The 12896-nt window shown below is 41.9% G+C and overlaps 1 protein-coding gene across 2 annotated transcripts in view; it reads left to right on the top strand.

Annotated features, from left to right (window-relative positions):
* Positions 1-1900: 1900 nt before the first annotated feature.
* The window catches only part of RGL1 (ral guanine nucleotide dissociation stimulator like 1), a 126340-nt gene continuing 115344 nt past the window's right edge, over positions 1901-12896 (top strand). The window contains exons 1-2 of one of the 2 annotated variants that reach the window (XM_010368949.2): positions 1901-2136; positions 3144-3254. In XM_010368949.2, coding sequence (XP_010367251.1) covers positions 2110-2136; positions 3144-3254 — 138 coding nt within the window. In that variant the 5' untranslated portion in view covers positions 1901-2109. The remainder of the gene's footprint in view (positions 2137-3143; positions 3255-12896) is intronic. The other variant, XM_030935218.1, reaches the window with a different exon arrangement.

Raw genomic sequence — 12896 nt, forward strand, 5'->3', positions numbered from 1 at the left:
ATTTCCTAGTGTTGCATACATAACACGCTTTTCAGTGAGTCTGGATAGATATGGTTTGGCAGTAAGTGCAATAAGGAGGCAGTGGAACTTTTTTGGATCACTTACCATGGGCTTGATGATTTGCATGCATTATTTCATTTGATCCTCTTTCAAACTCTTTCAGGTAGGTGTTTGTCCCATTTTTCAGATAAGGAAATTAAGGCTCAGGGTAGTGGCGTTCAGGTTCACTCACCGCAAGGCTGGATGTGAAGCTGTATTCACTTGCCTTGAAGCTAGTTCTTTCCCCTTTACACACTAGGTGGCCAGCCAGGGAATTGGAGTACAGAGAACCGTGAGTAGATCTGAAACCTGAGTGGGGCCTTGTGAATTATAAGCCACTCTGTCCAGGAAGGTTTCCTGGAAGAGTGAGGCTGAAGAAACTGCTTAATATCCCTGGAATGGAAACATTTCAGTTACTGCCAAATGTGTAGCCAAAAATCAGGTTAAAGTAGTGGCAAAGTTAATCTTACAGGTTGTTTAACTGTCCTCAGTTGCATTTTGTGGTCTCCAAGATCACCTAATAGGTCCTCTAGAGGTGGGCCTGGGTTCCTGAGGATGGCTTGACAAGCAGGGAGATAGGGCCTCCACATGATTTTCCTCTGGTTCCCAGCAACATTGTGTCCTGATCATCATAGAAGGATTTAGTCTATGTGTTTTTGTTTGTTTTTTACATTATAGAACAACCACTTCAGTTTGCTAAAAGGGCATCTCATCTCTATACAGTCACTGTGCCCTTAGGTTCTGGTTGTATGGGGATAACCTGGCTGAATGACTTGAAGATGTTCTCAAGTGTCCACAGATCCTTTTGTTTTTCCTTAATGTGCCCTTGTTGTCATTTATTCTGCTCTCCTGGGAACATCGGTACACTTGATTTTCTAAATTTTCATCTCATGATATATTTACTATTAACCAAAACCCAGGCTTATGTCATAGTATGGCAATTAGTGGGAGACCTGTTTTTTTTTTTTTTTTTAATTTGAAGGTGATTAAATTCATTTAGGGTGAATAGTATGAAAGACATGAGCCCTAAAGGTATTTGCAATTTGCGTGGAATTCTGGCAGGTGTCAAGTTTGACTGCATTATCTGGTATCTCTTGCTGTTGACTTGTTAAAACTAGATCTAAAAAAATGTAATAATCTTTTATCCCTATAGTAGATCTTTCCATTATGATAAAACTCCTGCTGGTAGTCATCTGATGAAGAGCTTTTTCCTGTGGCTATGATCTTACTGTGTCCCTACAGTACAAGCAACTCAACCCATAGTGGCTACTCACAAAGACTCACAGAACCTCTAGGACACCGTCAGTCCCAGCAAAACCTTACTGTTTTGTTCCCTTCCCACCCACAATGGCCAGTTACTCGGTAATTGAGCCTTATCATAATGGGTGGTGAAAAGCCCAGCGCGATTTCCTGTTGGCAGTGTGCTGATGCAGGAGAGGGCATAGCCCCTGGACACGGTTTTGGAATACCCAGGTGTCCTCTGACCTTATCCTCTGTCCTAATGAAAAACTTCCTGGCTTCTAGTATTGCGGCTCTCATTGGGGTCATTCTGACTTAATTATTGTAAAATCAAAATAGATAATAGGCAGATAATGGAAGTTTTTCGGACGTTCTCCTTCCATTGTTTTAGCGAGGGAAGAAGACACACAAATCCTCCATCCCACACTCAATTCTATTTTGGCACCTGGTGACCGTCAGGAAAACCTGATAAACTTGAAAGTGTTGTTTCCCAATCACCTTCAGCGCTGGAGAAACGCTTTCATGCTGACTTTATCCATGGGACTGAAGAAAGGGAGAGTGTGCTCACAAGCACAAACAGGAAAGCCTTACATCACGGAGTGGCGTGGGGAGGAGTCTGCTCCTCGCTTGCTCGCTCGCTCGCCGCGCTCCCTTTGTGGCCCGAGTCGCGCGCACCGGCAGCGGCGGGGGCAGCGCGGCGCGTGTCTGTGTGCGGCGGCCGCTCGGGACCCGGACCGGGCGAGGCGCCGCGGGCTGAGCCCAGCAGACACTGCCTTGGCTTCCGAGCAGGGCGCATCATGCAGCGTTCGCGCACCGGAGAGAAAACTGAGAATGAAATTGCTTTGGCAAGCTAAAATGGTAACGAGAGCTCTCTGCCTTCTCCCGAGGCTTCTCTGGTGGGGAATCTTCTCCCGCTTTGGCTGGGCGTGTTTTGGACTCCCTCGGAGTGAACGAAGCAATCCGATTCCATACTTGCGAGCTAAAGCTCTCTCACTCCGCTTTGTATTCCTCTCTCTCTGCGTGTCTTCTCCCTTTCAACCATACCTACTTTCTTAGCAATTGCCTGTGGTGTGCCTGGGGCCAGATGCATGTCAGGAGGGGAGAACTTTGAAGGAAAAAGAATTGTTAGTGTGGGTGAACCGCGCAGCGCTGCTGCGTCCCAGCGGCTCTTTAACACAAACCTCAGGTTTAGCTGGGGACATGGAAATCCAGGGGTTCGCTGCACAGATTTTAGTAGAAACTGCCTGATGATGTGTTGCTTTTTCTGCACTTGCCAGATTATTTTACGGAAATATAAACTTTCCACCCCCGCTAACTTTGTGGGCTCCAAAACAATGTGGAGAAAAAGACAAGCAAACCACTTCACTTCCAAAGGAGTGAGGACTCTTGGCGTTTTAAACACTTGTTTGTGTCTGAGTTTAAAATCTGGTTTCTTCAATGACTTAGCCACTTTAAAGAGTACAAACTTATTCTTTTCTTTTTCTTTTCTTTTTTTTTTTTTTTTTTTTTTTACAAAGAATTATTTTTCCTTTCTCTTAAGGGGGACAAGTTAATCAGGACTAAACTAGTTTCTTTATAAAGAAAAAGACTTCAAACTATTTAAGATATGTGAGCAAGTCTAGGAGAAATAACTAAATGGAAAAGTCTGGGGATCCTGATACCACAGGAAGGGGCTACAAGCCAAGAAAATCTCAGCATTCCCTCTATCAAAATGTGTCTTGTATTGCTCGGATTGTAATATTTATTTTGAACAGCCCATCTTGTGCCCTGAGTGCTGTTGTAAGCAGCAAGGCAGCTGGGATAGATTGTGGTTAGCAGAGAGGAAAAAATACTCTTTTTCTTTCTCTTTATCCCGTCCCTGGCAGAGCTCGATTCAGGACTGGGGTGAAGAGGTAGAGGAAGGAGCTGTTTACCATGTCACCCTCAAAAGAGTCCAGATTCAACAGGCTGCCAATAAAGGAGCAAGATGGCTAGGGGTGAGTAAAGATGGCAAGATGGTGAACTTTGGAATTTCAGTGTCTGTTGTTCTGTGAATATCATTATTATTTAACAGAGGCAGGCTTTTTTTTTTCCTCTTTTCACTTTAAAAAGGAAAATGCTAATGACCAAGTGTTTGCAGTAGCTGAACAGGTCTCTTTTTGTATATAATGTTTTCAAAAGCATCTTCCCTAGGTTTGTCAATAATTTAGAACCTCTTAGAAACATCTTGAGGTCTTTGGCAAATAGATTGGGGGTGGAGTGGCGGAAGATGACACACAGAATACAGGCCCAGAGAGCAGCACTCTCTTAGACAAGAGCCATAAGCAGCTTTGCCCAGAAGGCACCCTTGTCTCTCTCTGCCCTCCGCCTGTTGATGTTGTCAGTGTCTGCCTTTCTCCTATATCTCTAGGAGGTACCCAGACTGCTCAGGAGACAGAGCATTCCAAGTCTGCATCCTTTGAGGCGTGGTAGATTTCCTATTGTGATCTCTTCTCTATATCTTGGGAGAAGGCAAATGGATGCTTCGTACCTACCACTTTGTGTGTAGAGTGGTGGGCCTTTGGGAAAATGCTGCTTCTGTAAACAGGACTCTTTTCCACTGAGATTCTAAAATATTGGGTGAGGTCATGCAAGTTTGTAGATATCACCTAGTAGATCTTTCAACACATCCCAAATAAAGCGAATGTGAGAAATGGAAATCTCAGTGACAGGATCACTACTTGGGCAAGTGTCAAACATGTGGAAGAATGAAGGGATTCTTGATCTGGAAAGAGAAGTAATTCTCAGACCAGGCAGTGAGAGGCGACCCAAAAAGCCTAGAGAAAGAAAATAATGGTTGGCTGAATAGAGGGGATGGAGTGTGATTTCACCTGGCTGGCCTTATTCTAGCCGATGGGCTTCACAGTGTTGAAGATTTATGCACTTGCATCCCATCTTTAGTGGCTTGGAGTCTCCGGAAATTCAGAATACTTTGAGCAGCATTCAAAGGTGGAGTGTGAAGGAGGACAGGACACAGAATTGCACAGGTCTTCGTGTTAAGAGTAGTGGTAATGTGTGACTTGTAACTCCAGGGAGTTTAAGGCAGGATGATGGCCCATGGCCGGCAGCAATCACTTCCTCTGCCATGAGTCTGCTGACACAGGCATTTGTTGCTTTGGGCTTCCCCAGCTGCTTCAACTTAGGCCTTTCCTGCTGCTGTACTTTGGGCCAAGGTATCACCCATGAGGGCCATAAACTGTTAATGACATCTGCAGGTGTGGTCTGGAAAGATAGGAACCTTCCAGTGAGAACTAGAGGTCTTTACTTACCAAGAACCTACCTTACTCAGAGTATGATTTTAAAATTAATTATGTACATCACCAGCAGACCTGATAGGGAAAGCAGAACTAGAGTTCTGACAAGTCATCACTTTGTTTTGGTGGTTGTGTGTATGTATTTTATTTAAATGTGGCGTCCATGTGGTTTGGCCTTTAGCTGTTTCAGAATGATTCACAGCTTCTGAACCAGTTGTCTTCAAAAGGGTCATCGCATTTTTTTGGTATCAGGTTATTCCTCTCTTTCTAATGACACTGATGTTGCTTGGGTGACTGTTTTAGTTTTTAGCCATATACAACATTAGTTATGAGTAAGTCACTGGAAATGGAGGGGTTCACTCTGTATGCCCCACATCTACAAACTGTCATGTATTTAGATGCTCAGAGTTATTTAGCAATGCCCACTGACTGTTCTCTTCACTGGACTTCACTTCTTTTCTTCTTTCTCTCTTCACCCAGTGTTCTCAAATTTATACATAGTTCAGAGTTAATTCACCCTGGATTCAACAGTAGATATGAAATATTGAGAAGGAGGATAATGTGAAAAGATTGGCTTTAGTTGATGGAGGAATCTGTCCCCCTCGCCCCCATTTCAATAAAGTGTGATTTACTGCTACCAGCCTACTCCTTAATTGCAAGTTCCTAGGGGCTCTTCAGCTCTAATCTACATGTTTTCTTGTCTTAGGTGTCCTGTTGGGAAGTTCTGTTTTTGTCCTTGAAAATTCCAGACTTAATTAAATGTGACTCAACCCATTGAGCCATAGCAATTACAAAACCTTTCTCTTTAGAACCGAGTGGCTTCACCATGTTTGTTTTCCTGTATTCCAGTACCCTTTCAAAATTCTTCAAAGTAACTAGTTTCAGAGTTACTAGAGAATGGGGTCAGGTGAGGAAATTATTGCAGTATGACAACAACCTTCTGAGGAAGGTGGTGTTGTGATGATCTCTCTCTCTCTCTCTTTTTTAACATGAGGAAACTAGTGCCCAGAGAGGTTAAATTGCTTGCCAGGGTCACACAGCTATGAAGTGGTAAACACCAGATTCAAATCCAGATGGTTAGCTCCTTGTTATGAAGAATTTCCTGGGACCTTAAGGCTGTTTCCATAGTAGTAGAAAAGAACATTGGCTCAAAAGACTGAGGATGCTTTGGGTGTGCTTTTCCCTAATGTTGCAAGACTTGAGAGATGTAACTTTCTTTTCTTCATGAATAGAGTGATAACTTAAGCTGCAAATTGAGATATTTGTTGTGAAGCTATGTATCTCATTGAAAAACTCCCCATTTTGGAGGTTTAAAGCAGGGTGCATCGAAGATATGAAGATATGTATGAAGTTAGGTAGCACATGAGGGTAGGCATAGCTTTGTTGCATGTCTGTAATGCTTATTCCAGATACCTAAAAGATGGAATATAATTTTTATATTTTATAGTACTCAGATCTCAAAACATAATTAAGATTCAATTTTGGGGAGGAGAGCAAAATAATTACATATCCTCAGATGTGAAGTATTATACAGTCCAAAACATTTAGGTCATTCTTTTTTATTTTGTCTGTTAAACTTTGTGTTCAGTTGATCTTTTAAAGTAAAACCCTGTGTTTGGAAAACTACAACCAAGTATGTCCCAGGCCCAGTTTACTTATACATGCAGCTGCATCCCTGCCCATTGACAGTGAGATTATGTTGGCAGCTTTGAAAAACCAAATGTTGAAATGCTGACCTATTTTCCCTTTACAATAACATCTTAGGCTGGGATAATTTTACCCACCTATAATTCTCAAAGAAAAATGACTTCAATTATGCCACAAAATTTTAAAAATCTTAGGATTGGAAGAGACATTAAAGAGCAATTCCGAGCCTAGCACAGTGGTTCATTCTTGTAATCCCAGCACTTTGAGAGGCCAAGGCAGGCTAATTGCTTGAGGCCGGGAGCTCAAGACCAGCCTGGGTGACATAGCAAGACCCCGTCTCTACTAAAAAAAAAATTAAATTAAAAAATTAGCTGAGCGTGGTGGTGTGTGCCTATAGTCCCAGCTACTTGGGAGACTGAGGTGGGAGGATCGCATCAGCCGGGGCTGCAGCGAGCCATGATTGCGCCACTGCACTCTAGCCTAGGTGACAGAGTGAGACCCTCTCTCTTAAAAAAAGAAGTAATTTCACCCACGCGTTCACTTATCTTGTGATTTTTGGAAGAGCAAAGAGTCAAAACTTGTTATTTGTCTTTGGTCCCAGTGTTGTGGTTGTATATGGACAGTGATAATGTAGAAATGAGTTAAGAAAATATCAGTATCCTCTGGAAACAGGAAGTGTACCATTTCAGGATGAATACTCGAAGGGACAGAGGAAAAGCATTCAACTGTTAGGGAAGGGCTTTGGTGTCAAGAGTTCGTGCTGTTGTCTTCAGAATGTGACAGACTCAGGGTCTGAAAAATATGTCAGCTTAAGATAAGTTCCAAGTGAGGATATTTGTTGTACAGGCAGGATTGTGAGTGCTAGGTCACTTCTGCAAAATTTGTGGGCAGTGGAATGATCAGTGGTTAGTCACGTGGCTCTTCTTAGTCCTGTACTTCTGTGATCATGCAGTCCTTGTGGGAGGGCACTGGGGCCTTTCTGCCCTGTATCCAGTATTTGTCACACCGTTTCCCACATAGGCTCTTGATAAATGTTTGTGGGACCGAGTTGAAATGCAAGATAACTGGGAGACTGGTAAAGAGAGTGAAATAGAATGGAGAAAGTTGAATATATGTAGAAATAAAAGAAACTAGAAACGTTAGGTTATAGAAAGTGGCATTTGGGTAAATTGTGGCCAGTTGTGGGTTATGTGGGTATGGTGGTAAGATAACCACGTGTCACATCTGGATTGAGAAGTTGACTCTCACTTGGATGTTCTATTCGGATTGACTCTACCTGGCATTTTTGTGTTGTTGCTATCTATGTTGCCTTCAAATGGCATACAGTTCCTGGAATTTTCAGCTAATTTCACTTCTGGGAACCTTCTCTAATCCCCCAGCTCTGGTTGAGGCGTCCATTCTGCATCTTCTGGTCGTGCATTTACCTCATTCTGCTGTAATTGCCTGTTTACTTGTTTGTTATCTTCCGTTAGACTGTAAGCTTGCAACCATGGCCATCTAGTTGGCAGAAACTCAATATATGTTTGTTGAATGAATAGATCATGCCTCATCCTTCTTTGGGGGACTAATTGTTTTTCTAAGTATGAATGCATAGTTGGTTCTCATTTAAAACAAAGTCTACATGAAGATGTTCACTTACAAAGAAGAAGAGAGGGGCATGGGAGCAAGAAAAATCAATTACATATTGATTATAGCTGTCTTACACGCATTCGGGAGCAAAGTAGGGCACAAAGGTATCAATTATTCATTTTAACGAACATTCCCCAGTGTCTTTTAAAACCAAGAGGTCCAGTTGTACTTTTCTTGCTGCTGAATGTTGACAAAAAAAGGCAATGCATGAGTTAAAAAGCATTGGCTAGCATTACAATTATGTGTGGTTGGAAAGTGCAGGAGTGGGATTTTAGAATTGTAAGGAGATAAGCCCTAGAGGAGTCTTTAGTTTATAGTTGGTCATCCTTGTTTTCATCTAGGAAAACAGGCCTTTGGATTGCATTATATGTGTCTATTGGAATGTTTAATTTAGGCTTTAGAAAGTAGATTTCAGAATTTAGCAGCTATCTGTAAATGAACTAACTGGTATTTTTAATTTTGACTTTAGAAATATGTTTTTAAAATTATTAATCCAGTGATAGGGTAGCCTCTATCAATCAAGAAAATACAGTAAATTTAAATTGCCTGAGATATTACACTGGATCCTTTTGGTGCTTTCAGAATCTGTTGGGATCTGTGTTAGGAATATGTGACGTGTAATCAAGAATATCCATTTCAATTCACCAGTCCAGGGAATACCCAACTGAGTTCAAAATACATGTCAACTCCCAGCAAATACATAATGGGATAAATATAAGAGGCACGTTAATTCCTTATACTTAAAAATGTATATTCTGTTAAAATAATTTTATGAACATATTTTATTCTTATTTCTGTGAAATTATAAAGAAAAAGCCTCTTGGAGTTTTACTCTTAGAAAGAAAATGAGGGAAATAAGGTAAATACTGTGCCTCTCCACTTTAGAGCTTAGCTGGAGTTTGTCACTGCCCAATCCCACTCCTTTTAGTTTCCTTTGCCCATGGTATGTGTGTCTCTTTAAGCTTGCCCCTTCTAAATAATCATAATCTTTTGACTGTCTTACATATTTTATGTTAAGATATGCAAAAATACACTATATAGTAAAACATTCTAATTTGTACCATCATGTACTTTTTACATAAAAAACTAATTTCTATGAACAGAGCAAGAAAAGTTTTGGTTAAATGGGGGAAGATAAGAAATGCTACTTCATTCCACCAGAGAAGCTCAGCTCTGTGTCTGGGTTGCCAGTGGGTGTGACTGTCTCGAGACATAGAGTTGATTTGGAGTTCTTTGGAGATTTTGGCAGTTTCTGGGTCATTTGCTAGTAAACACATCCAGTGTGAACTCTCTCACTGCTGTTGCATATTTCTGTATGATTCTGTCATTTGCATTTGAGCCTGCTAACCTCTCCTTCCATACCATTCATTTATTCATCAAAAGCCTACTTTATGCCAGACACCATGTTAAATCTTGAGAATACAAAGTAAAATACTCCTTGTTCTAGAGGAACTTACAAGTAAATGAGGGAGACAAAGTTAAATTAATTGCAATATATTGTGGTAAGTGTAACCATTGCTAGGGGAGCCCAGAATCGGGGGCATTTAAATCAAATGTGAGTGACAGGTGGGCAGTCCAGGAAGGCTGCACAGAGGAGAGGGCCCTTCAATGGAGAAGTGAGGGATGAGTAGGAGTTAAATGAGGGCTGGGACCCTGGGGGCCAGCATTCCCACTAGAGAGCACAGCCTGTGGGAAGGCATGGAGGCCTGAAATGAGACTTCCCCTGTGAGGCTCAGCCTGGGGAAGAGATAAGGGAACCTGGTGGGAAAGGGAGAGGAAAGGGGGCTGGAGAGAAAGGCATGAGTCGTGTCACCGAGAACCTGGAATGCTAAGCTATGGAATCTGCTTCATCTTTAATGTTAGCATAGTCATTGAAGAGTTTTAAGCAGAGTGGCATGGTCAAATTTGCATTTTAGAATAATGACTGACAGCTGCAGCGGAGATGCATGGGAAGGGAGCCAGACTGGAGCATGGGGACCCAAGAGGAGGCTTTCTTTAATGGTAATGAGGTGAAGAAAGGGATGAGGACTTGACTGAAGCTGTGGCAGCAGAGTGGACAAGGTAGGTGGGGATGAGTGTAGGCGGGGCACAGGGCGAGGATTCCTGGCAGGCACACTGGTTTCAAAGAGCAGGTCAGCAAAAGGCTTTCTGGAGTCAGTGTTGTCCTCTTCTCACTGGGTGAAATGTACTGGGGACTTTGGGTGAAATGTACTAGGGACTTCAAGTCAGCCTTCCTCCATATACACTAGTAAATGCCTGTGTTCCTGTTAGAAGGCTCGGCAGAAAAACCAGATCCAGGCATGCCTGATGTGTCATGTCTAGAGATGAAATCTCAGTTTAGGCTCACCATGAACAAGGCAGAAAGCACTGCTTGACTTCTCAGATTCCAGAGAACTTTGCAGAGCTGGTGGTTTCTTTTTCTTTCTTCTTTTCTTTTTTTAAAGTCTTCTGTTTCCCTACACACCAAACAAATTGAATCTGCAGACCATGGAGAGAGAATAAATATGGAACCCACAGGACTATGATTACAGAGTTGTGTTTTAGAAAACAGCACTTAAACTTATAATAGTGTTGTTAGGGACACAAGAAATTTTATGGTTAGGTGTCCTGGTCTTTTTCCATCTTCCTACACAATGTGTTTAAATTCTGTCTGATACTCTTTATCCTAGCAGCTGACATTACTGCTCTTGGAGGCTCACTCTGATTGCTCATTCTCACTCCTTGTATAAAAGAAAAATTTCAGTAAGATAGAATGCTTCCCTAGTTTACTGCTACCACCTCTCAGTCTCACCCTCTCACTTAAATACACACACAGCCTATATATTAAAATGTCTTTTCACATTTTATTTTTTAGGATTTGGTTCACCTTATAATGTCACTTATGGCATCTTCTATATAATTGATCAAAGCTTGACTTTGTCCTGTTTTGCTTGGTTTCCCTTAATTGTGTCATTATTGAGATTGTTTGATTGACTTTACTCGGAGAACTACTTTTAGTTTCAAAAAGAATAAAAACAGAGGAAGAAAGGAAGGACTAAAAGGAGAACAAGCTTACGACATTTGGTAGAAGACACCACCTTATAGGAAGCGCAGTTAGTCTTGTACAGAGAGAGACAGAGTCATGTCATTTCCCACTGATCCTTTTGTCTTATCATTGTAGAAGTACCTGTGTCTTTCCACTGATGTGACTGCATATTTTCCCCAATGCTTTGGGCCTCTGCTTGGCTTGCTTCCTCAAAGCCACCTTCTCCTTTATGTTATGCAGCGTATGACTTCTGAGGATAACAGTGGTGGTGGTTGGGGGTGGGGTGTTGCTGGTGGTTCTAGATCTTTTTAAAACTCTCACAGACTCATTACCCTACATTTTCTAGCGTTTAATTGCTTATGCCATCTGCGGTCCATTCATTTGAATTTGTTTCAGCACAGTTAATCTAATCCTGTGTAAACTCGCCCAGAAGTTTTTTATGTTTTTCTTTTCTGCAAAGAATTCAGCAGTTCAACTTTTTCCCCTTATTTCCTGCTGTTTTGAATACTCATTTTCATCTTTTGTAAAAATGAAGCCAAGGCTGAATATTTCCAGTTTCTTAATTCTGAAGACAATTTGAAGGCAAAAGCAACCTTTTCTGCTAAGGGTAGGATGTCTTTGGTCAGTCATGTCCACTGAATCTCTCTGCAACCCTCTTGCTAGTAATTCTTCCATAGGTATGTGCTGTTCTTATTATGCCCATAACTTCTGGCACTAGAATTGATGGAGCTAGAGTCTGTGGACAATATTTATCTGAGAAAAGAACATTTAAGTATGTAGGTAAAAATAACTGAAACTGGATTAGACATTGGCTAAAAATAAAATGCTTTATAGTCATGACTTTTCCAATTAAAATTGCAATACTTGTTTGAGCATGGTGGCTCACGCCTGTAATCCCAGCACTTTGGGAGGCCCAGATGGGTGGATCACTTGAGGTCAGGAGTTCAAGACCAGCCTGGCCAACATGGTGAAAACCCACATCTCTACTAAACATACAAAAGTTAGCCAGGCGTGTTGGCATGTGCCTGTCATCCCAGCTGCTGGGCAGGTTGAGGCAGGAGAATCGCTTGAACCTGGGAGGTGGACGTTGCAGTGAGCAGAAATGGTGCCACTGCACTCTAGCCTGGGCAACAGAACGAGACTCCATCTAAAAAAAAAAAAAAAAAAAAAAAAAAAAATTAAATTGCAATACTTGAAATTGTTTATTGAGATAACTGATACTCCTAAATAGAAAACTCAGGTAATTGAAGCATTTGGTTAGTTTGTGAAGCACAGGGTAAAGACTTGCCACTTTCTGTCCAAAGGCTGATTCCTTCTAAAGACATGACACAATAAACATGTCTGTTTTAAAAATGACTTTAGGGTCCGGAGCCATCAAGGCCTGGCTAGGGAATTAGCTTAGTTGGGGACTTTGTAGACACGGGCACCTTCTGGCTGCTTTTCCTTTTCAGGGGTATGTTCAGCAGGAACCTTGGTATAGGGAGGTAGCTTAGTGCAGTGGTCAAGAACCTATGCTTTAGAGCCAGACTTCCATGCAAAACTCACATCTGCCACATGTGAGCTATACAGGCCTGAGCTGTGAAGTTGCTTAACCTCTCTAGGCCTGAGCTCCTCACCTGTGAAGGGGAGAATAGCAGTGCCTTCCTGATGGAATGACTGTGAGGAGTAAATGAGCTGTGTATGTAAGGTGTTTGGCATGGTATGCACTCACTCAATGGTGGGGCTCTCGTCAGCACCCCCACTGTCAGCGCCCTCTCGAACCCTGCCATGGAATCTTGGAGAGACCTGGGTGGCTTTCTTACATGGGCCTCCTGAAGCTTGGTGTTATATGTAACCCCAGATTGTGTGAGAAACAGTATTAGCAAGGTTTTAAGACATGTCATTGACATCCCTCTCTCATTTTGTACATTTGAGAGGAAGGAACAATCATGGCAGGGTTTAGTAATCCTCGTATATTAGAAATAACATCTATTGTATTTTATCTCTCTGGCTCCTCACATAATGAGAGACTGCATTATTCCTTGGGTCCAACATTTCGCGTTTGA

Source organism: Rhinopithecus roxellana, chromosome 8 (assembly GCF_007565055.1).
Source record: "Rhinopithecus roxellana isolate Shanxi Qingling chromosome 8, ASM756505v1, whole genome shotgun sequence".
Lineage (NCBI taxonomy): Eukaryota > Metazoa > Chordata > Mammalia > Primates > Cercopithecidae > Rhinopithecus > Rhinopithecus roxellana.